At 42.9% G+C, this 25,373-nt stretch overlaps 1 protein-coding gene across 1 annotated transcript; it reads right to left on the bottom strand.

The window, feature by feature from the left end:
- Nucleotides 1–672: 672 nt before the first annotated feature.
- On the bottom strand, nucleotides 673–25,099 carry tesk1b (testis associated actin remodelling kinase 1b). Its single transcript, XM_086166563.1, has 11 exons — nucleotides 24,964–25,099; nucleotides 24,009–24,612; nucleotides 10,709–10,830; nucleotides 10,527–10,575; nucleotides 9,823–9,969; nucleotides 8,567–8,649; nucleotides 5,029–5,119; nucleotides 3,836–3,919; nucleotides 3,302–3,388; nucleotides 2,648–2,744; nucleotides 673–2,557 (listed from the first exon to the last, which is right to left on the bottom strand). Exons 2-11 carry the CDS (start codon nucleotides 24,195–24,197, stop codon nucleotides 1,449–1,451), a joined length of 2,058 nt encoding a protein of 685 aa, XP_086022689.1. The 5' UTR covers nucleotides 24,198–24,612; nucleotides 24,964–25,099; the 3' UTR covers nucleotides 673–1,448.
- Nucleotides 25,100–25,373: the final 274 nt, after the last annotated feature.

Below are 25,373 nucleotides of genomic sequence, written 5' to 3'. Positions count from 1 at the left end.
TATCATAGCTACTATAAAGATTAAATTAATTCCTGGAAGAAATCAGAAAAATTATAAAATGAAAATGATCGCAGCTGCTTGAAAGCGAGCTCACCCCTGCGTCTTCATCTGCACGGTGCAGGTGGCGTTTGGACCGGCGTGGAGACGATTCCCAGACCCCAGCTGACCCTGAGAACATCCTGGAGATGAATCTGATGAAACAGAAATAGCGTATAAGAAGCTTGTTCACTGTCAAGCAAAAAACAAAACAAAAAAAAAAACATCTTCTTCTCCAAACTTAATTTAAGGTGGAAACTTACCAGTAATGAGGATGAGCAGGAAAACAAGGATGAAATTACCCCAACAACCCACGAGCATTCACACCTGGTGTCGCCATGGTAACAGCTGGCCCAGGGTTCAAAGTAAACAAGAGATCTTCGCTTCCGGGACCGAAGGAGGAAGGTCACGTGCAGAATGTTTACAAATGACTGCAAGTAGAATCAGGCAGATGTTGAAGGGGTGGAGAGATGAGGATTTCATTCAAGGCAAGGCATTTTGTGAAGGACGGTAACTTCACTTTGTAAAAAGAATAAACCAATACAAACCACAACTAGCAAAAACAGTGACAGAACCACGAGGGCCCTTCCTACTGGTATTCAGCGCTTAAGAATATACACAGAGGTCATTGCTGCATTCTATCTTTTTATTCAATGCCATCTTTTAAATAAGAATAAGAATGTACATCTCTGAAGCAGATCTTTGACCATTCATTCCCAAAGTAATAAAGATATCAATAGCTTCCTTAATTCCTTGCAGTACAGCTGAAGTGCTTAACCAGGCAACCCAGAGGGCAACATAGATCTTAGGGAAAAAAAAGAACGGTGTAATGCACACACACACACACGCACGCACGCACACACACACACACACACACACACACGCACACACGCTCACCTACCTTGAAAATTAGAGGTTAAAGCAAAACACAGCCTTGTCATTCAAAACAGCACCAAAAATAAAAAAAATCATTGCAACATTAATACTAAGCTTAACATTCCTCATTTCATCATCAGTTCATTCTTTACATCCAAAAATACACACAGTCCAACTGCCTTGAGTTTTCGTGTTTTTTTTTTTTTTTTTTTTTTTTAAACATGCTGGACAATTCAGTCTTGTAGTTGCACGCAAGTGGGGGTAGTGTCTGCCCTCGGCCCAGCAGAGGGCGACACACAGCCAACCTAAAAAAAAAAAAAAACAAAAACAAAACGGACAACGAAAAACCTCTAAAGCCTGGAGTGTGTTTAAGATAAGCCGTTCCAACTCCACATGGCCATGCTGCACCTTGGAGCGTGTCTGGAAAATGGGACGGGTATTGCTGTGGTAAAACATGTGCAAATCTTTAAGAAGACACATTTTCTTTCCAGAGTAGTGAGTAGTTCTGCAGGGTTGGACGGTCTTTTTTGTTTTTTTTAGGTCTGAGCTCCAGGCAAGGCTAGTCCCGGCTCTAGGCTGGTGGTGGTGGTGGCGGAGGGGGGCAAGCCTTTAGTCCCTGGGCAAAGTAGCCCTCGTGAAGCCGCGTGGTCCTTATTTAGGTTCTTATAGGGGTTCCTCCGGGGGGGAGCTCTGAGACACACCGATGGGAAGCGAAGGCCGACCAAGCAGCAGCCCGGGCAGGAGATCACCTCCTCCTGGTCTAGAGACTGGCCGCTGCCGGAGCCATACGGGGAGGAGCCGGCGTGGTCGCTGGAGGGAGAGGGGGAGTGGTAGCCGTTGTTGTTGGTGGAGGTGGCGTCGTCGCTCCATCCCAGGGGTCCGTTCACAACCACCTTATCGTTGTCCAGGTGAGAGAGGGGAGGCAAGCGCAGGGGCCCGTTGGAGACGGCCGACCCCCAGCCGTTTGAGAGGGGAGGCGAGGTGGGCTGGAGGGGGGTGGAGTGGGCCGGACGGGGACACAAGTAAGGCGATGAAGTGCTTTCAAGTGTGTCCGGGGAGCTCGTGCAATCCATGGGTTCACCCTCTTCGTCATCCTTCTCTTGGCCTTGCAGGTCCAGCGAAAGCGGCTCAAGTGACAGAGGAACGCCGGAGTCGGCCGCCTGGGGACTCTCACTCCTCTCCCCCGTCTCTTTTCCGCCCAACAGTCTCTCTTCCTCACAGTCGTCACTTATTTCATCATTTAGCCTGTCCACCGGGGACTCCTCCTCACTGAGGACGGTGTTGGGCGCTGCTGTGAGGTGAGGAGGAGGCGTGCAAGGCAGTGAGTGGCAGCGGCGGTGCCTCCGGGGCAGGTGGGCGCCGTCCGCCTCCGGTCCGGAGGGGGCGTCGCAGGAGTCCGGCGGAGGGGGCAGTGTGAAGGTCAGGGAGATGACGGACTTGCTTGGAGTGTCAAACAGCTTTATCTTCCCGCCTTTGAGGTCTTCTCTCTGGGAGAAAGGGTTGACCCGGGTGGGAGGAGCCAAAGTGACGGCGGGAGGAGTGTCCGAGGGGTGCAGCATGTCCGATTTGCTGCGGGACAGGCGGGGGTCTGGCGGGAGGCCTAAGGATCGCCGTCGCAGAGGCCCGACTGTCGGAGAAAGAGCTTCTGGAGAGAGAGAAAAAAAAGAAACCAACGTCATCATACTGATAAACAGAACTTATCGCAGGATATCGGTGCTCCAGCCAGGCTCCGCACCTTTAGCCGTCTGTTCTTCTCTCTTCTTTCGCTCAGCCTGCCTCCGCTGAAGCTCCGACACGATTTGCGAGAAGGACGGACGGAGCTCAGCTTTCATCTGCAGGGGAGAAGAAACACCTTAAGTACAGTCCAGCACATATACTATCGACTTAAAATACAGCAGAGCGACCCTGAAATATAAAAAGCACCAAACGTGTTGTTGATTCATCCGTCTCGACTGTTTTATTGTAAACTGCTGGATTTTGAAAACATGTGGTTTGTCTCGAATAGAAGAGGAACAGAACAGTTTTCAAAGAAAAGCCGTTGCTCAACACAACCTGATGACTTTGTCGGCATTCCTACGGCAGTTCGGATGAAATCAACACTTTGCTATCGAGATCATTTTTTGACCACTTGTGCTTCATAAGTGAAACTCAATTCACTCCTATTTTATTTTAACATCAGCATTCATTTATTTCTTAATTTAGTCTCTCCCACCAAAATGATGCAGAGGGACAAAAATCTCTTCATCTGAAGGGAAGAACCTTTGATTTTTTTTTTTTTTTGCATTTAAGAGTGCAAAACCCCTTTCAGCCTTTATCCAGGGAGATTAAAAAGCAGAAATCAGGGGGGGTTTTCTTTGTTTTATTTTTTTTCCCAAAATGGGGTTCTTACATTACAGCAGGCAATGGCCAGTTGAAGGAAGTCTGCAGGACAGTCTCCGATCATCTGCTGGAAGGCCTCCACATCCAGGCCAAAGTCCTGCACAAAACAAGGATATTGATGAATTTTCCCTTTCATCTTGAAAAAAATGTAAGTTTATTTGAACCTAAAAATAAATAAACTTGATGGGTGTTATACACATCAAAAAAACATCAGTGAAACTTTCTACAAAGACATCAAAAACGTTGAAAACAATAGGCATGGAAATAGTTTCAATGGCTATCTGTGCTTGTGTATTTGTCAACGCTTTCAGAAATTTGTCCTCCTGCTGCTGTGAGGCGCTTTTGTATATTTCAATGCAACCCACTATAAAAGGTGTATATGGCAGCTAGGAGAAACGTTAGTGTTTTTCAACAGGATCTTAATCATCGATAACAGGTTTATGGCGGGTGTGTGCACGAGGCAGTCACATAAGAAGGGACAATCAAGCAAGCCGTGCACGATTTAATTAAAAAAGACGGTGCTGAAAGAGTTTATCACCGGTACCTCAGTCCGTGGCATAATGTCAGGGTCGGCTTGTATCCTCGCAATAATCTCGCACAGGATGATCCCGTATGCAAACACATCCACCTGCCGAGGGGGGTGACACGGATCAAACACAAAAACTTGGATCACATTTCGTGTGGTTATTTCTTTCATCTTTGTATTTTGATTCTAGTGTTTATACCAGGGGTGGGCAATTGTTTTGGCTGGCGGGCCACGTTTCTTATTTGATTTTTATGCAAGGGCCAACTCGGTGAACAAAATGAAAATTGCAATTTAGATATTTCATTTTTTTTGGCATTTTATTTCAATTTTAAAAATCATCATTAATAATAACAACAATATAATAAATGTACCGACCGAAAACATTTTGGAAAAATTGCAGGAAAAAAATTTAAAAGGAAAAAATACATTTCCTAAATCAATATTGATTGAAAATACTTATTAATATTCAAAGTAAATAGTTTAACGGGCCGGATAAATTGCAAAATGGGCCGGATGTGGCCCACGGGCTGTAAAATGCCCAGATCTGGTTTATACTGTACATAGTCTATCTTTTTGTGTCCATATCCATATTTAAACATCCTTCGGTGACTACTACTTGCCGACCTCTACCCTGCAATGCTGCTTTGACAACTGCATTTCTCATCGTGGGACAAATAAAGTCTATCTTATCCTGCGTTCTGGATCCGATCATCTGGCCTAAAAAAAAAAAAAATGGTGTGACGTTTCATTGACTGCATTCTTGGACAGATGATCGCAAACGGATTTGCTTCATTTTTAATCGTAATTAGCCTACTCGTTTTCTAATTTAGGCCGGTAAGACGGACCAGTTAGGTCTTATTGGGATTCATTTATGAATTTTGACAAGAAGGTCTTTGTATTACTTAAATGATACACCGTGGATCTGCTTTAAGCTCTAAGCGCAAGCAGGCTGGACAAAAGAAAACGATCTCTCACACGCGGACCTAACCTGAAATTAAGATTTGAACCAATATGCGCAGAATTACTAGTGACCAGAGCCAAGAGTTGCAGCTCTTGCACAACACAAATTCTGTTTGCCCCCCCACCCCCCTTACTTTAACTGATTATTGAAAACCCGTTGCCTCGGCTAATAGGATCAGCTTTCATCACACCTAATGTGGACCTTGAACTCTTGCAACATGCAGCTGCCGGGCAGAGGGATCAGTCAGTACCTTCTCATTATACACCTCTCCTCTCAGCACCTCCGGAGCCATCCAGTAGGGGGAGCCAACGATAGCCAGATGCTGCTGGTCCTCTTCCTCGCTGCAGGTAGGAGAGGGGAGGAAGAGAGATGAAGGTGCACAAGGAGTTTTTTTGATGTTACTTATTTAGAGGCTGCTTAGACAGAAATCATGCAAGTGACTTCCGCAACAGATTTAAAAACAAGGGGATATTATATAGAAAGAAACATTTTTTTCCAGTAAACATCGCATCCATTCATTGCCTACACTGCACTACACCAAAACAGTCTGTCCTCTCTCAGAAAATGGGCAATAAAACCCACTCTAAATGGACAGAAATTTACATTGATTTACAACTAAACCGGTAGGCAGTAAGAAGAAAATGAAAACTTCAGTGACTGCATAAGAAGCTTGAAAAAACAAATAATTCTCCAACCCTGAAATAGTGTGCCCTGTCTCTGGATCGCTGTGCGGGTGTCGGGTTAAACTCATAAGCACGTTTCCTGTTGCAGAATTGAAGTGTATTTAGGAAACACCAGAAAAGTGAAAGTGTGTGCATCAAAACTGCACTTTGCTGCAGAGGGAACCATATTAAAGATACAAAAGCTAAAGATCCCAAATACCAGTCCTTGCTTTTGCAGAGCTGGTAATGGTGCAAAACCATATGTACACACACACGTGGGGTAAAACACACATTTGTTGACAGTTTAAATGTACTGTCCCAACATCAATGCACCCCATCCAGGAAAGCAGTAATTTAGAGCAAAAGAAACAAACAAAAAAAGGAACAATCATTCCCCTTACATTAAATGTTCAATCCAACCCACGGAGGTCTTATGGGGTCAAGCCTGATGCAACGTGAGAATGCACTTCCTCTGTAACTGAGAAACCGCAGTGTCTTGTTCAGTTATGGGGTGAAAGCCTTGTGCAAATGTAGCGGAATTAAAAAAAAAAAAAAAAAAAAAAGACAAGAATGTGCAAGGACAAACTACATGCTTGCACACATGCCTGCCTGCACATGCGCGCACGCACAAACACTTGGCAGAAACTTCCTCTCTGTGCTATTTCCATCGGCTACTGTGGGTAATAGTACTGCAAAAAAAAAAAAAAAAAAAAAAAAAAAAAACAGAAAGGGAAGTGACGGTGGGAGCAGACACAGTTATGGCCTCCAATATAAACATCTCTTGGGAGAAGTCCTCAGACAGCAACGAGAAAGTAGAGGGCAGCTCGGAGACGGACGATGATTGAAAGTGCGTAAATGATCAGATCTCAACAAATAACCGCATCGGAAGAATGAGCGGGAGAATAAATGACAAGTGACTTGTTTAAGGAAGCACAGGAGCGATTCAGAAGGCGAGGGAGGGGAAAAGAGGAGGACTGGAATAGTTTGACCTTATTTGGAATGCTTTTCCTAAACCCCCTTCATCTCTTCTCTTCCTTTCCCTCCCTTCCTCCATCCATCCATCCATTCGCCCTTCCTTCCCTCCCTCCCTCCCTCTCTCCGTGCCACATGCACAGTGGTAGCACTCCAAAACAAACACATACTAAAGGAGGGTTGTCACCGTCATCCATCCTCAGCTACAAACAGGCAGAGTATGAGAGAGTCTGACTAAAATAAAAAGGCAAACAAACCTTTGAAGGAGGGAGAAATACAAATCACCAGCTGTTTGTCAAACGTGGAGCAAAACGGTCAGTTTCCATGTGAGGGTTTGTATTTTTGACTGTAACTTTTACATTTCAAACAAGTCTCAGCCACGCTGTGCTCATCCAGGTCTGACCAGCTTTAAAAACCTAGTGAGTTTAAACTACTCCACTCCGATGTGCAGGATGGGCTCTGAATGTGGGAATTTGACGCACACTTTACGGAAAACACGTTACACGGCTTCACGGGACAGTCTTGGCAAAAACCATGCTGCAAGTTACTTTTCTTTTTCACCTCTCTGCTTCAGACTTTAAAAAAAAACAACAAAAAAAACTTGGTTCGAAAAAATCTGGAGAGTCCGTCAAAGGTCGCAGAGAGGGTAAGTCGCACTACTGTTTTTCCTATAAAACTTCAGCACTATTTTGACCGGAGCTTTTATTGACATACAGGTGCAAGGTGAATTTTCATTATTTTGCTTTTTCAACATTTCCCCTGAGACGATGACGCACATACGTTGAACTCAAAAAGGTGGCAAAGTCCATCAGAGGTCAACACACAGATGGAAGGGGTTCGGTAGCAGATGCCTTGTTTCACTCCATGTCATTTGCTTACTGAAAGACACAGGGTGTGTGTGTGTGTGTGTCTGGGAAGACAGAACACACGTGTGGGCAGCAGCCGCTGACAAGTCGGCCGATGCGCTGTGTCGTCTTCAGCTGCTGGGCAGCTTATGGAGCAGAAATATGCATCCAGGAGTCAGGCCGTCTTGTTCGAGTCATGGATTTTTATAGGCATGGTTTAATGGGGTCAGACGAAGCCAGATGACAAACAAGATTTATGCATATTGCTTGGCATATTTGTTTTACAACTGCAATGACTTCTATGTATTAAACCAGAATATCCATTTTCGGAGACTGACGGAAAAGCATTTTACGGAAATGCACTGTTGAGGAGCTTTATCTTAAACACACATGTACGTGTGGCAAAGGTGGAGCAAGTTCAACAAGACTTTGTCATAGGATCTTTCTTTTTCAGTAATTTCTGTCTAATTTCATGGAATTTTAGCAGAATCCATAATATTTTCAGGTGGTATCCAGCTCTATGGCTATTACAAAAAAAGAAAAAAAAAAAAGATAATTTTTCCACCCAGTGGTAAGTTTTAAGAAAACTGATTTTTTTAAAAGCTTATGTTTGATGTATTTAAGATTTTTTTACTTACAGACGTGACGACGTGAACTTATAACACAACAATACAATACGCACAAGCTTCTTCAGCTCGATTTTTTTCTCCCAGATACTATCAGAAAAAGCTCAAGGGTTATTTCTCTCTGTTGACAACTGTGCACGCTCTCCATTGTGGCTCTGATACTCATTGATTTGATAAGGATTTGATCAGTCAGGGTACAAGTGATGGGCCAGAGCTCCAGGTGTAGCCCGGCTCCTCTGCGGAAAGAAGAAGTGGAGGTGGAGCAAATAGGCTGCAAGAATGCCACTGCATTGTAAAGAGAATAAAATAAAGATAATGACCAAAGACCAGTGAGATTAAATATTGACACCGCATATGACTCAAACCTGCCTGTCCGCCCCCCTTCCTCTTCCCTTTTTTCTAATCATAGATCCACAGGAGCATGAATGGCGGGAGGATGTGTACTTTGGGAGGGGAGAAAAAAAAAAAAAAAAAAATCAAAACTATGTTTTTATAAGTAACCGAGTCTTCGCTGACCGTTTTCCAATGGAGAAATTGAGACACGTGGGTGGCTATTTGATGTGCACTCACTGACAGATGAAGGGTAAATAAGACAGTGAAGGAATGTCATTTATTGACCGCGTCTTATCTAAAATCTCATTTCTGCGATAGGCATTTTGACGAATGGACTGTTAGTGACTCACCTGCAATCTGGGATTTTTTCTGCCAATCCAAAGTCTCCCACCAAGGCCGAGCAGACGCCGCCTTCCCAGCGCACCAAGCAGTTCTGCAAAGAGGTTCAGAGGTCACCCTAAACGACTTCACACTGGTGGGAAAAGGGAGGCTACTGTAGGTCAGCGCTCATATAATTTAAACAAAGAATTAACAAGGAATGACTCTCACTTCCTTTCTTGGGCTTGGCAGGTAGAAAATAAAATATAGAGAATGCTAAAGGAAGCTGACAAAAAGGAAGAATGTGAAAATGATTCAGAAATAAAAAAGGCTTGAATGATTTCATTTTTAAAATTTTGAATACTTTATTAATCTCTTGCGGAGGGATTGCTTTCTGTATTTTACCAATCATGGATAAACCACAAGCAGTGGGCAACAACTAAGCAGCGCCCAGGGGAGAATTTAGGGGTTCGGTGTCTTGCCAAACAACACTTGGACAGGCCAGGAGGAGCTCGAGAATCGAATCGAAAAGAACTCTTGGTTCCGATAGGATATATCCTACCACCTGAACCACTCCACCCCTTAAACAAAAAGATCTATCACAGTATCTGCTTGGGTGTGGACAAATCAGGAAAACAAATAAATCACACAGTCTTTAACTTTTTGCTTCCGCTTTTAACAGAGAATTTGATTTTTTTTTAAGGTGATTTTCATGACACTGAAAAGAACCAAACAAAGGTTACGAGCCAAATGAAGAAATAGGAAAGAATAGGTAAACAAAAATAAGGATAATCTGTCCGGATGTAGACTTTAGAATTGGGAATTTCAATTAGCGTCACCACCAAATTGTCATACACACTCAGGCCCACACTAGAGGTGGATTCATCATTTAATCATGTCTGTTAACCTGGAAAGTTCCCCATTGTCCAAGTCATGCAATCACTGGTAAATCACATCGTGGCAGATGGTCTTTCTTTTCTGAATTTCTTAAGAGTAAACGTCAAAAACACTGAGCGAGCCCTGCTGCCACACAATGACTTGTTCATCACGTCTGTTTCCTTTCCTGGCAGAATGATAATTATTGCCGGCAATATTATGTTGCCGCGTATGCGAACATCCATTATAGTTGCACACGTGCAAGGTGTTCATATAGCTCGCTAGATAAGAGTTTAATTAGCGTGAAGCGGTGTGTGCAACCCACACGTATCCTCCGGAGGATCCGATATGAACAGTGTGTGTATGGATCCTGTATGTGAGCACTGATGCATGCGTGTTTGTACGTCATCACCTTGGAGGTGAGGTCCCTGTGGAAGATGCCCTTGCTGTGCAGGTACTGCAGCCCCCGGGCGATGTCCAGAGCCAGGCTGATCCGCACCCCCCACGACAAGTACACGTCGCTGTCCAACAGCTGCTCCAAGTTACCGCCGTTGATGTACTTGAGACAAAAACACAAGCAGGACTTGGGTTTTCCCAAACAGCACATCCTGAGTTGAAATGTCCAGGTACTTCCCACGTTTGGTTTCAAAGCTGAACGCGGTGCTTGGTGAGATTACCGTTGGTGGCCGACAATGGTATTTTAGAATTACATTTAAATATTCAAACGGAAATTTCCGATAAAATTAAAGCTGTTTGAGTTAGTCATAAATGTTTTGAGCGGCACTAGCGCAAGTTTTAACATGCTTTTCTGTGTCATTAAAATTACAACGGGGAAGGGAGACACAGGTACGGGCAAATCTGGTGTCCTGTTGCCTAATCCCCTCATCTTTCACTGTTGAGCAGCTCGGTTGCCATGGAAACATTAGGTCCACCAGTCATACATAAGAACAATGTGAAATGTTATGAGCTGCCTGGCCTCTGCCTCTCAGAGTTCACGTGATCATAGGTTGCACGGAAGTTACGTGACCGCCGTTGATGCCGATTTACATGCGATTTAAGTGATCAGAAATTCAAAGCGCAATTTCTCAAGTTCGCTCGTCAAACGAGGGATCCTACCTCCGTCAGAGCGTGGAGCTGTCCCTCATGGACACAAACGCCTATAAACCTGGAGGCAGACAAACAAAACGTCACCGATTATAAGTACAATGGGACAAAAAAAAAAAAAAACTGCATCCCAAATGTTTGTGCTGAGGACAGGCACCTGGGCGGGTTGAATAAATAAAAAGTGGTTTGTATACCTGAGTATGTTGGGGTGTGACAGTCTGTTCATCAGCTGGACCTCCTTGAGCATGTTCGCTCGGTTACTGGCCAAGATGTTCATCTTCAGAGCCATCACCTGACCCGAGACGCGATGTTGCACCTGAAACACAAAGCGAAAGGATATAAAATATTATTCACTTCTGCCTTTGAGACCAAGTTTTTACTCACAAATATGTAAGGGGTAACAGAGGCAAACTATTTCCACAGAATAATAAAGCAATCTAAAGACTGTGTCGAGCCTCTTTTTATTTTGCTGCTTCTTTGCCATGACCTGCTCTATAGCCTTGAGCGCGTCTGGTATGGTAACCTTGGTGACGGGACATGTTCCCCCATAGGCTACATGTTAGTGCATATTTGCTCGGGGTGCTGTTTGAGTCCTAGCAGACAGACAAAATACTGTCGAGTGCACGCCATCGGAAGTTGTAAGCGAAGCCTGAGTCTCCCTGTGTATGTGTGTGTGAAGTGAGAAACCTAGTGTGTATCCCAAGTGTTCATTCTTTTCATTATTTCAATGTTTATGTTTTTTTTTTGTGGCGGCTATCTGGCCTAATCACAGCAATTCTAAATGAGAGGAAATGCACATTTTCATAAATCAGTAAAATGATGTATTTACAACTAGTACCACCGAGTAATGACCCTCAGAACCTTATAATACCAACAAAAATGCACATTGAATTCTGAATAAGCTTAACAGCCTCCAGCCATAAACCCATACTTAGGCGCAGCAGCACTTTGGGCTAAATGCTGACATTATCATGCAAACCCGCTTACAATAACAATGCGAACACACTGTTTGCAGGGTTTTAATGGTCACCATGTTCTCTCTTATCTCAGAGAATTTCTACAGGGAACTTGCAGGGCATATTTTCATTGCAAATCCACACAACTTCACTCGAGTCCATAAATGTAAATCCCATTGTGCCACTGGAGGGAAGGGTACTGACTTATCTTTAGGTATCCCAGGAAACTCTAGTACTGTAAATTTCACTAAATACTAAGAGTATTTTCATCAATTTGTAGGCAAGACCATAAATGGGCTGCACTGTTCGCATCTGGCATCAGCTGATAAAATTCATTTTGTCAGTTCATTTTCTAGTGGAATTGTAGATTTCATGGTTTTGGTTATGTCTATATTAGTGACATGAGTGTGTAATAAAAGAAAAGTGGGCGAGGGAGGGAGAGAAGGGAGAAAGTGTCACACTGGCCTGGATATTAGCTGGGCTCGGGATCAAAGTGGTGACGGGAAAACCACAAAACCCATTAGAGATCAAGCTCAAGTGTGTGTGTGTGTGTGTGTGTGTGTGTGCCATTTACACACAGCGGGAGTGAGAACTACCCTCTTCATCTTCATACACACTTTGTGAGTCAATCCCTGCACAGCTCAATCCTTTCCCTACGCAGGCACTTGTGGACCGAGCCGGTGACGCAGTGCTACACACTGTACATGCATGGATACGCTCCTGCAAATCACACACACACACTTTCTCTCAGAGATGTTCGACATAAAGTTTAAAAACTAGATCTACCCCTCTGTAGCCTGTTTCAAATGAAACAGTAAAATTAGTCTTCTCAAACTGTAACTACTCCATATCGTCAAGCACATTTACAGTGCGCCCACTGACACAAAAATCTAATTTTTCACCTCTAAAACATTTACACTACAAAGCGATTTGGTGTCAGCCAGCGGAGAGAAATTCTCAAAATGTCTCGAGGGTTTAATATTGTGTGCTCAATTATATGGAAAAGGATTTATCTTGCGAGTTAGAGCACTAGTGGGTTGTGGATTTTTTTTAACACCTATTTGCTTCTCACACATTGCACTGGCACTTGTCTGAGAAATTCTAACATGTTTCTCTGTTCTCCTGATCCGTAGCAGTCAGCCAGACACACACCTACACACACTAACTCATGTCAGTTGGTTATTTGCAAAGGTGAGCTGATTGCTGAGGCAGCAACTGCAATTATAACAGCTACATGTACAATATTTTTTCATACTCTTGTGCACTCCTTATTTTTCACTTGTTACTTAGGACACTTTATAGTTTTTGTATTTCTTTTTCTCCTTTTTTTACTGCTTATTCAATTTTCTACTATTATTTATCATGGTTATATTTTTCTTGTAACTCTGGCACAACAATTTCCTTCAGGATAAATAAAGTTGTTCTTATTCTTATAGTTTGGAGGTCCAATACTTTTTGACCTGATGGGTGAGGAGAAAACAAACAAAAAAAAAAAAAAACACAAATATCCTCACACATTTTCACTCATTAAAAGAGCGACACACCAGCATGTTCAAATATCATTCAGACAACTTTACTCAGATATGTGATTTCTCTGTCTGATTTTCACAGGCTGCAAAGCAAACAGGACCTGCGTGAGGGATTTTCACATGCAATATATCAAACAGACAGCAAATTAAAAAAAAAAAAAAAAACTAAAATACTTGCTATTTGGATGTAGAGGTCCATGCCAGCAGAAAAGATGACCTCACACACATACACAAATACACTCCTGAAATTCGCAAACCCAGACAGACCCTTAAATTTCTTCTTCGAGACCGCCGTTGGAAGAGGAAATGTCAGGCATCTGAGCAGCCGGCATGTGAAGCGACGTCTGTCATTAGCCAGAGGCCCGACCAGGCAGAGCCAGACAGAGGAGGTCAAGGCAGATGAAAGAACTGCACAAGGTCCAGAAGGAACAAACCAGCTTTGATTTCAAGGTTTCGGGTTAGATTATGTCCAGAACATTTTATATAGGTTGAGACTTTAAAAATACATTTACACTGCTCAAAAAAATAAAGGGAACGCTTAAAAAAAACACATCCTAGATCTAAATGAACGAAATATTCTTATGAAATACTTTGCTCTTTACACAGTTGAATGTGCTGACAACAAAATCACACAAAAATGATCAATAGAAATCAATTGTATCAACCCATGGAGGTCTGGATTAGGAATCACACTCAAAATTAAAGTGTAAAAACAAACTCCAGGCTGATCCAACTTTGATGTAATGTCCTTAAAACAAGTCAAAATGAATCTGTGTTGCTTCCTGAGTGGACACTATGATTTCACAGAAGTGTGATTGACTTGGAGTTACATTGTGTTGTTCAAGTGTTCCCTTTATTTTTTTGAGCAGTATATTTTAGTCTGTGTATGTGAGCTGTGTAGGGAGAAATACATACATACATACATACATACTTCTGATTTTCTAATACCAAACTATACTCTGGTTTGACAAAGGAGCCAGTTTTTCCCCATGTATAATTTATCACTTTTTATATTCATGTGGTTTGTAGTTATGACTTTTTTAAATTTAATTTTATTTCTTTTAAGGAGGAAAGACTTTAAATACCGCAAACAAATGAATGTGGGGAATTTTTCTCCCTATACAGCTTACTTACAGAGACTAAAATAAATGTATTTTTAAATTCTCAACTAGACAAAAATACATAAACAGTTGAATCTGTTTGTGTATCCTTTCCTCAGGGGAATTAAAACAACACTGTATTGAAAACTGAAAAGACCATAAAGGCCAGTATGGAGCAAATACTGCGTATTTGCCGGGCCGGGCAAGTTGAAACTTGCAAGAACCTGCAGAATCTCAACATTTGGAAGCCTGTTACTTTTGCAACTAGACAGAGCCATGAAGCGCTGTCATGGCGATGACTCTCTGCGCAGCTTGTCTTGCAAGTGACTCAAGGCACTGGCCTTCTGATGAGCACAGTAAGAGAACCGCCGCAGGGGGATACGGGATGCCTCAAATGACAAATTATTTGGTTTACAACAACTTTGGACTTGCATTTCAGGTTTTCTGTCTATCAAATTACATGCGGTCACTCTGGGTTTGATTTGTCCGAACACCACTGCTGATATCGAAGGTAGAAAAAAAATAATCTCTCTTCAGTTAAGCCTAGATCTAAGCTTTACTCAAAGACTTGGTGAATGACCTGGAAGACTCATTGCAAACTCAGCATCAGCGCCCAACTGCACTTCATACTCTTCTGACTGAATGGGGGCGAATCCCTGTAGTGCGGCTTTCAAATTTTCTTGAAAGCCTTCCAAGAAAAGTGGAGGCTCCAACAGCACCAAATGTAATGCCCCTGGTTTGGGGACAAGAGTTTCAACAACCACATACAAGTTTAATCTTTGAGTGCGGCGACACTTTAGCCATCGATGGCAACCGACTGTTAGTTGTTGAGTTCTCTCCCCACTAACAGAATAAAATCACATGCTGCAGCGCTGCAAGCGTGTCAAGTGCGGTTTTGTTCACTCGACGGACTACACACTGGCTTAGCCTGTGGCCGGCGGGTCAACTCTGCGGGTCTGCTTTCCCCCTCATGAATGTCAGGGTCACTTTACAATAAAAAGTTTCTGCAGGACTACAAGTCGGCAGGGGAAAACAAAATAAATTTAAAAATCAGTTAGCAGTGAGGTCATGACAGTTGTACATTGGGAATACCCATTGTTTTGATAGCATCATGGGAATTTATTGAAAATTAGATTTCCTAAAAAATACTGAGTTTGACTGGGTGATGACTTTTGATATTGGACTGGCGATTAAACATATGCCATGTTTTATTTTACATGAATCAGGCTTATAATTTGCAGAGTGACCATCAAGTTGTACTACAGGCTGCAAAGTAGTGACTAATGTCATAAACGTTATTTAAATGGAGAGCAGTTTTAAAAGACCCATAAAGGGGGTCGTCGTCTCAAGGTTTCCGTCTTCTTCTGTTCTTTAATGCAAAATTGACTATCAGTTCTTGAGCTCCAAAGCTGCTTGACAACCTCGATTACAGCACTTTAGCCAGCTTAAGTGACTCCTTACATATTTCTCAATGATTTGCCACTGCATTACCATTCAAAACCTGTATTTCATAGCAACAGAACCTAAAATATGTATAGTTGAGAGGACTGTTATGGCATTTATCTGACAGATGAGCACAGCCGTTAGCTGACACTAACATGCGCCATGCCCCCCCCCTCCCAAAAAAAAGAAAAAAAAAAAAAGCTGTCAATGCGAAATGAAATATTTGTAGCCGATTCATACTAGATTATAAAGTACTGTAAACTTGAATCAGTATGTGGAGAAATTACGTTTTGACATGCAAGCTTTATACTGAAGTATGGAGGAGATATGATTAAAGTCCCAGAGGGGCTGAACTTGAAATCTACTGCAGAAAATTACCCCCCCTACAAATAACAAGGCTTGAACCACAGCCTGAGGCTCTGCTCTTAGTTATAGCGTGAAAAAGCACAAAAAGCGTGAGTGTCGGAGTGAAAATGCATTAGTGCATGAGACTGAATGAGGCAGCCAGCCAGGACGGGCTCATCAGCAAGCAAGCAGGGAGGTCCCACTCTGTGTGGTCGTGTCGAGCTCAGAAACCTAACCTGATCCCAGAATCCCTGTCCAGGTACGCAGTCACAGTTCTTTATGAAACAACATTTAACTGACCTTGCCCTGTCTCCTCCCGCAAAAACAAGCCAAACAATGTTTATGTGCCTCCGAGCAGTCAAAGCCAGACTTAAAATGTTTACGGTCATTTGCTGTGATTTTTAATTTTTCTTTTGCCCCTTCCCGCACCGCTTACTAAAATAGGAACGATGGCTCTTTCTTTTGTCGGGGACCTGAAGTCGGACCAGGCCAGAGATGCCCGAAGATTTGTGCGCAAACTGCATGAAAACACAGCAACTTCGCTCATGCTATTGCTGGATTTCTCTATTTTTATTTTTTGTTAAAAAGGACCCCAAGTTTTAACATATACAGTTGGAGGTTGCACTTATTGATTTGCTGTAGACCTGAGCAGCTGGAGCTTCAGGAGTACTCTGGAAAATCTGTCTGGTCAGTTAAAAAAAAAAAAAAAAAAAAATTCTTTGGCCCTGCAGGGAGGCAATTTAAGTCTCTGGGTTTACAATACACAGGAATTCACAGAAAGAAGCCCTGAACATCTGTTGATGGGTTTCAGCAGATGCACAATGATGCAAGTTACAATGGGTCAACTTCCTGTTGTTTTTGATGGACAACTCTTGAACACATGGCATTCAGGAGACCGTCACTGCAGTAAAGAAGTCACAGAAGGATGAGAGTCATCCACAACCTACCGTGGAAATTTGAAATCGGTCACCCTTATTTTTGGTGATCATGATCAAGGCTGTTTGGAAACAGCAGCCCGAATAGGTTCCATACAAGCTTAATTGTGAAGGTTCATTTACCAATAACAAATAGAGGAGGACCACAAAACCTTACCAAACACAAGACCTTCTTTAACCATGATGGGATAATGCAGTATTTAAAAAAACGAGTAAATAAACAACTCGAACACATTTGTAATACTGGGCACAGACAGCATGAAATGTGTTTACCTTGCAAGGGCGTGATCTTGCTCTAGATTGGCTTAGATTACCACATGGCCGGCGTGTCGACTGATGAGGCTCATTGTGGATCAATGCAAACATGCACCGATGCACATATGCTTGACTGCATTTAACAAAAACAATTTAATGGTGGAAGGAAGGGTGAATGGACGAGCTATAAAACCCCATAGCTAAATCCTAGCCAATGCGCATTTTAATCTGTGATCCAAGTTGAAATGACCGTGGTAATAAACACGCCGATTCGTGTGAAAACAAGGTTGTTCGAGTGACGACAGGCATATCACATGCTCAGCATTTCTGCATTTGTGCCACAGTGCAAAAATATAAACAAAACTAAATACTTCAAACAAGTAGCTGCAGAGAACACCATGACTGGAGCGAGGGAGGAGAGAAATAATGAAGGAAAAGTGCAACACTAAGCTGCTGATGTTTCAAGTCTGCACTGGCACGCTCATGCTAACACCCAATAAACATACGCAAGTTGACTGATAGTAGATTGTCTATACGACTTCCAAGTGTTCATTCTCTCTCCCACTCCTTTTTATGCGGTTTTATCTTTCCAGAATTGACATCGTTCCAGCAACCAGGATTTACTGACAGATCACATCTCAACATGTCCTGATGGGAATGTCCCAGCTAGCATTGTGTCTCACACTCATGCTTGAGACCGGAATCCAAGGATGCAACACTTTCTACTTTAAAAATTATGACAAATATGTCATACACCACACCTGACAGACATCACAATTTTTAAGCAAGTATCTAAATACTGTAAAACTGTGGATTACAAAATCCCCCCCCAAAAGAATGATTTTGCCAGTACAGAAGCGCTTCATTGTATCGAGACAATGTCAAAGCCATAAACAGGTTTCATGTTCCAGAACAAATGTTTGACACTGGAAGCCTGTTTTCACCTTCCCTGATGAATGTGTCAGATCTCCGACCTCATTAAAAACCTTATATTGGGGGGGAGAAGTCTAAAAGCAAAAATTTGACCAAAAAAAAAACCAAAAAAAAACATATTTTAAAGGAAACAGAGGCAAAATATTCAGCAGACACGATGTAGAATATAGAAGCCTCCAAGTCAAAGTCACTTATCGTTGAGAATAAGGTGGAATTTTGTGTCAAGCGTTCATCTGTGCATGAAGAATATAATTAGTCTAACATTTACAATAGAATGCAATAGGCAATAGAATGCCTCGTTGTGTAAATTGTATTTTCCCCCTACAATAATTTCAAGACTCATAGTATTTCGAATGAGGTTTCCAAGTGTTGCATTTGAAAATTTATTGATCGATCAAGTCAATCATACAAAAACATGAATGTTAAGATGATCAGCTGATTTAACATTATTGGTGTGAAAGACAATCAAGCAAAACTTATTCAAAATATTATATTAAATATTTTGAAAATAATATTCAAAATTACAGCTTAAGACAAAGTTATGAAGCAACTCCACATTAAAATGCAGATGAAATCACAAACCATTTAGTCCCAGCCACACACACACACACACACACACACACTTTATAAGTACACAACACATGCAGTGGCACCACGGCTGTGTTTGGGATTTCTTCCACTGTCAGTGGCAGCTGACACACATGGTGTGTGTGTGTGTGTGTGTGTGTGTGTATGAGAGAGACGTTTCATGATGATTTAAAATCCCATCTGTCTCCAATTGCTCTCCATTTTAATCACTATATCTCATGTAAGCGTGTCACACACACACACACACACACACACACACACACACACACACACACACACACACACACACACACACACACACACACACACACACACACACACACACACACACACACACACACACACACACACACACACACACACACACACACACACACACACACACACACACACACGTTGTTTAGACTGTTATCACATGACTGTTTCAATTCTACCTTCCAATTCTTTGCAGGATTTAATAAAGTTGATCAACTTATACTGTATGGTTGTATTTCACAAACCAATCTTTTGCTTAAAAGGCTGTTTTGTTGCAGATATCTGCCTCTCTTAGAAACATTCATATCAGCTGCAAGTCAATATGACAAGTTTACAGCTTAATATTCAATATTTGACAGAGTACTGGCAACCATTTGCACTGTTAGTACTGGCCTTAAGTTGTTGTATTAACTAACAAAGAGTCACGTTCTTCTTAACCTTCAATGAATTTCCAACGAACTCTGACGTCATTCAAATGTTAAGATTAATCTTTGCTGCTGCTGGTCATTACACTCTTTAACAGTAGTTATTGTTTAAAGTAGCACAAGAATGGAAATGAAGTACTGCTCAGACCTGAATAATGTATATATTAAAGTTGTAATGATCTGCAAGTTTCCGATATATCGTACTTTAGCATTTCAGTTACTATGTTCTTTATGGATCTACTACAGTCACATTTAATTTTATCTCCATTCCAGGTCACAAGGTCGCATTAACAACATTACTCTGACAACATGGTGAGTACATTGATGTATTTCCTAATAGTAAGGAGTGAGAGTTGAGCTCCAAGACGTAGCCAAAGCAATGAGACCATTAGCTTGGCAGAAAATCAGGAAACTCCCTGCACATCTCCACAACAACCCCTCCAGGTGAGACAATTACCCTTCTACAGTGACGGATTCATGCATCCACACAAGTACCTCTGCTGCACTTTAAGACTGCAAAGCGCTTGTTGGCAGGTACTGTTTCGAAATAATTAAATGGTCGAGAGCAAGAGAGAGCAGAAATATGACACTCGCATTAAAAATCCTCAAGGACGGTGCACTTGCGTCCCTGTGTTTTGTAAAATGCCAAGCGGTGCCTGATCATGTCATGTTAATTTCCAGCGCAAGTTGAGGCAGGATAACCCTGCCTTTGTCTAGCCCCCTTGTGTTCACACCTCTGCTGGAGGGGCCCCAGCGCGCACAAATGACATCAGGCCTAATGATTTTCAGACCATGTCCAACTCTCAGATTGTCTTTGACAAGATCCTGTTTTGAAAACAGAGTTGTTAGCTTTCCATGGTTCAAGTAAATGAAGAGGTCAAACGGGAAGCAAATCTAATCAGCTCCTTTGCTGTATGTTAAAATCTAACACCTACTGATTTAACAAAGAAATGGAAGAAGAGACAGCTGGAGAAAGATTTTTTTTTTTTTAAAAAACTTCCACAGCCCAGAGGAAGATGGTGCAAACATTTCCTGCAATTAACTGAACCGTTGAGTGATGGTGTAATTTATTTGAGGTTTTATTGCTTTTGAGCTTTCAGGTTAGTTTTTAGTTAAGGAAGTAATGAGTTCCACACAATCAAAAGGGACAGGACACACACACACTCACAACTTTGAAGCTTATTTAAAAAAAAAAAAAAAAAAGAAAGAAAGAAAAACAACACCTGAAAGATCTGTCTTGACATGTGTGCCCCCTTCCTTTCCCATTTTCACCTCTTTCTTCATGCACTCTTCCCCCAAGGCTGCACAATTGCTGAACAGTGAAGTGCACGGAGGCCTCTCTGCCTGCAGCGAACCCTCATTGATCTGCTCTGAGGACTGAAGCTCACAGTCCCTGTAGGAGACCCAAGCCTTTTTGGCTGTGCACAGGTCATCTCTTTTCAAAGTCCTTTTGCAGTATGTGCATTTTAATGACTACAGATAGCAATTACTAAAAAGATTGCAGGGTTTTTTTTCCTGCAGGAAAAATCTGGGGCTTTTTTCGCAACATAAAGAAAACAGTCAGCCATGTGAAAATGCTTTAATAGCTACACTTGCGCTGCATTTATATAGCACCATTAAAAAGGTCAAGGCAATCAAAATGTGAGTCACAACTTGACAAGGAAGCGGTAAACCTGGTGACATTTGCAAGCTCAATGACTATTCAAAGGGCAGAGCTGGAGGAGCGGCTTCAGACGACCGAGTGGACCGAGGTGACCGTTGGAAACCTCTGGTTTTGGTTTGTGTTGGACCATGTAGGCCCTACGTGGTCTCAAAGACATACCCACTCCCCCAGACACTATATTGAAAATAAATAACCAAACATTTGGCCCACTGCACGAATGTCAGATGCGAGAAATAAAATAAAGCAAAATGCACCACATGGTAAAAGATACTTTCAAGACAGCCCAATGGGTTTGGTTTTATTCTGTACAGAAACATTCGGTGTTCAACTACTTGTGTGGGACATCGGGGAACAGCAGAGTTTGTCACCGGTTGCTTGGTTTCAACCCGCAGATAACTCACGGCTGATCATATGCAAAGCTGTGCAAGCTGTAGCTTTCCGTGCTGCACCGGCAAAGACACAAACTGACGGTGCTCATTGCATCCGCGCTGCGCAAAGACAGCGGAAAACCAGGGCTGCTGGATTGATCGCTGCTGGTGGAGCAACTTTATCCAATCACTCAAGTCTGGAGTCAACACTTGGGAACAAATGGGGTCGTCACATATTAACTGACGGCAAAACTAAACCAACATTACACCATCAAGTAAAAATGTAATTGTCTCAAAAAAAATTGATTTAAAAAAAAAAAAACACCAGTTCTATTTCAGCTGATCTTTAAAAATCGATAATACTCAAGTAATTACTGTAGGCCAAAATGTGCCCCTTAAGTCACACAAGAAATAAAAATCTACAACTTTTTTTTTTTAGCTCAATTACCGGGGCATTTTAAAAACGGAGCAGTTGTAGGTGGTATTGTGGGCGTCCATAAAATCTTCAACACATTCTCATGCATTTGGACCAATTAAAATGATTTAGAGAAGAAAAAAAAAAGTTTCCTGTGGGAGTCTAGAGTCTAAAAACAAGACATGCATTCATCCAGTGAACTGCACTCTGAAACACAAACCCGGCAGGACCCTGTTTGAAGCACAACTGATATGAGGGAGAAATATCTAATTACACTTGAAAAGATACCCCATGACAGAAGATCATGCACTCAAAGTGTGGGAGTGTGAGCTTCATTTGGATGAAAGAAGGAAAAAGTACCACTTGGATAGTTTGACATATACAGTAAATCCCTTGAGAAAAAAAAAAAAAAATCAGTCCAAGAAATGGATTTGGGAGTACTGCAGTCAAGTTTGGCCCGATGAAGAGCGTGAGCTCATGAGAAAGGCTCAGACTTGTTTAACAAAAGAGCCCCTTCAAGTGTCAGGATATTTGGGAGATGTGGGTTCTGAATAATTGGGTGGGATACTTAGTATGTGACTCTTGGTCTGAAAGGGCTGGTCAGACTTGAGCGCCACTTCCTACTACGAGTTTCCTGGAGGGGCGGAACTTGAGAAACCCCAACAACTGAGCCAGGAAATGACTCTTTGCTGCTCCGTCTCCTATCTAAACAGTCGGACTGGTCATAACACAGTTGTCCGCGGGAGAAAAGCAGTCCATCTTTGTACATGTGACCATTTGCATAATGTAATTCCAACTGTGCAGGAACACAGTCATGAAAGTCACGTCACATGACACTGCCATTTTATTAAAACAGCAAGCATGCAGTTGCTCGCAAGACATTCATCGTAATGGTTTGATCTGAGAAACAACAAATGGATTGCAATATGATCAAAACTCAGTTATACATTTATACTTTTCCATTAAATTATAAAAAAGTTAGATACCGGTTTTGAATGGAAAAATAATCTTTGATCTTATATCAAATATTCTGACTATTTCTGTGATTCTATTTCTATAATTCTATAATTCCCACACACACACTTTAATATTCTATTTAAAGATGTGTCATTTAACTCAAATTGTACAGCAGTCAGTGACTGCTTGATTGTATCATCAAATCTGTGTTTAATCAGATCCTTCATTGAGTAGCTAAAATCCAAGAGGTGTGCTTGATACAGAAATGCTCTGCTCTGAATGGATTATTCAAGTAAAAAAACACAAAACAAAAAAGAACACGTCTAAGATCCGAAATGTTCCCCTTTAGGTAGGTCATGTTAGAAGTTTGCGCATAATGTGATTAAAATTGGTAACTAGTTGTGATGCCGAAATTACTGGCGTTTAACAAACGCACACGCAGCAAAGTAAATGTTGGGCTGAGTAGACATTTGTATACATTTCCTGTTAAAAAGTCAAATCAATAACAATGATTGCGTGGAACACTGGAAAAATACCTGCACCCAATGTTCCAATGCTCCAGTCTCCCCCATCATCTTGAAAATCCACCCGTTAACTTTGCATTACCCTACCAAGGACTAAAACTACCTCATCGAGCATTTCAATTGAAAAAAAAACAACAAAAAATGCCCATAATACTCTTTTGGGTTTTTTTTTTTTTTTTTTTTTTGCAGGTCAAATGTAATTGTGTCCAAGAGGACAGATTCTCTCTCACACCAGCAGAATGTGGCCACGACTAATGAGGCGTTCAAGAATTAGTCTCCATGCAAGTGAACAGCGGGCGGGACAACAATGGAGGCCACTGGTCCAAACAGAGACAGTGGGGTTGAGTTACTGCACGTGTGACGGAGAGCCATGTCCTCGCCATATCAGCTGACACACCAAAACACTGGCTGTGTCCGCATTATAAAACATGTGGGTCACTGCGAACACGTGGAGCTCCAGGGCCATTAAACAGGACAGTGAGGTGTAAAATTTCCCCGGTGTCACCTCATGTGCCGATGAGTTGATTTCTGCTTCCTGAGTGTTTGTTTTTAATAGGATGCTTTGGTTGCCATAGATGCCGCATCTTCCTCTCACATGAAATCAACCAACCAGAGGTGATGATGAATTTGTTCTGTATTTAAAAAAACTCAATTCTAATTCCCCTTGATCAAACATCAGACACAGGTGTGAGGTGTAGAACTATGGACACATGTCCCACTGAACTTTTAATTCTATCAGTGGGTCAAACACATGTGTCCTTGATTTCCAAAGGACACACACACACATACACACTCTCTCTCACCTTGAACACTTCAGAGAAGAATCCCGCTCCGATCTTCTCGCAGCTGAAGTCGTCCAACCGGGCCAGGCTGGATACGGCACTGCGCAGCGCCCGGTAGGAGGACGGCCTGATCCGGTTGGGTCCGTGGACGCTGTGCATGGGCGGCTCGGCCTCCAGCTCCGGTTCGACTCGCTGGATCTCCATCTCCATCTCGGACACCCCGCGTGGAGACGGAAGAGGACGACGTGGATGCGCGCTTAGTTTAAAATCCACTATTACTGTTCACGTCTCCCATGTCCGCGACGAGGCCACGGGAAAACACAAGGTCCCTGCAGTCGAACACGGGTGGGGGGGTGGGGGGGTGGGGGAACCGAGGTCTGGCGTTCAGATCAAACTACGCAGCTGCACATCCTGCGGGGACAGTCCGGGTGAAGTCTCTCAAGCTGCGTGCAGGAGGAGGAAGAGGAGGCCGCGTTTGCGTCGGAACTGCGCAGGCTGCAGCTGCTCCGCTACAACTCCGCTTCTTCCGCGGTGGAAAAGGCCGTCTGATCCCGTCAACCGGCGTCTCCGAGGGAGCGGGAGGGGGGGGATGAGGGTGGAGGATTCTGCCCACCGTCACAGGCTCCTGGAGGGGGTGATGGAGGGAAGGGGTTTTAATTTACTAAATCCCAAACTGTGTGTTTCTGATCTGCGGCTAAAACTCGTGGTCTCGTCGCAGCACGTTCGTACCGGACGCGCCGACAACCGGAGCCGCCGCTCGTTCGAACGGAGGGATGCGGCTAGAACCCCCCCGCCCCCCTCGTTCTCCGTCCGCTTTACACACCGGCGCTCTGTGGAGCGGATCCGGTCGCCGGTGCCGGTGCCGGACCGGCCCCCTAAAGCGAAGTCCGCCTCCCTCTTCCTCCCACCTCAGGATACGCAAAACACGCACACGCGGAAAACGCTGACGCACGGCTGCACGAACGAGTCCGCTTACCTGGCGGCCTTCCGTCCAAAAAAAAAAAAAAAAACATCCGCCGGCTTCCTGTCACCGGGGGACTCCGCGGGACTAGTTAATCATCCCATCCGCCGCCGCCGCCGCTGCGCCGAGGGTTTGGCTGCCCGGAGAGGAGCGGCGACTTTCGCTGCGCTTTATTGGAGGCGGCGGGGCGGGGCGGGGCCTCACGTGACCAATGCGGAAGTGCACCTGTGGGGGCGCGTCAAGAGCGAGGGCTTTTTATTTTATTTTATTTTATTTTATTTTTTTAAATAGTTTTTATCGAGCACATATAGTATAACAGACAAAACACGTGAAAAAAACAACATGGCTAAATAGAATCGAGTGTCAATGATATGAACAGGCACGAGGAAACATAAGGACATTCATTTTGTATGCAATCAATTAAC

Source organism: Fistularia commersonii, chromosome 19, assembly GCF_037954325.1.
Source record: "Fistularia commersonii isolate RoL2024-O1a breed Wild chromosome 19, RoL_Fcom_v1.0, whole genome shotgun sequence".
Taxonomy (NCBI): Eukaryota; Metazoa; Chordata; class Actinopteri; order Syngnathiformes; family Fistulariidae; genus Fistularia; species Fistularia commersonii.
The sequence above is the reverse complement of the archived record's forward strand: the minus strand, read 5'-3'. Positions and strand labels throughout refer to the sequence as shown.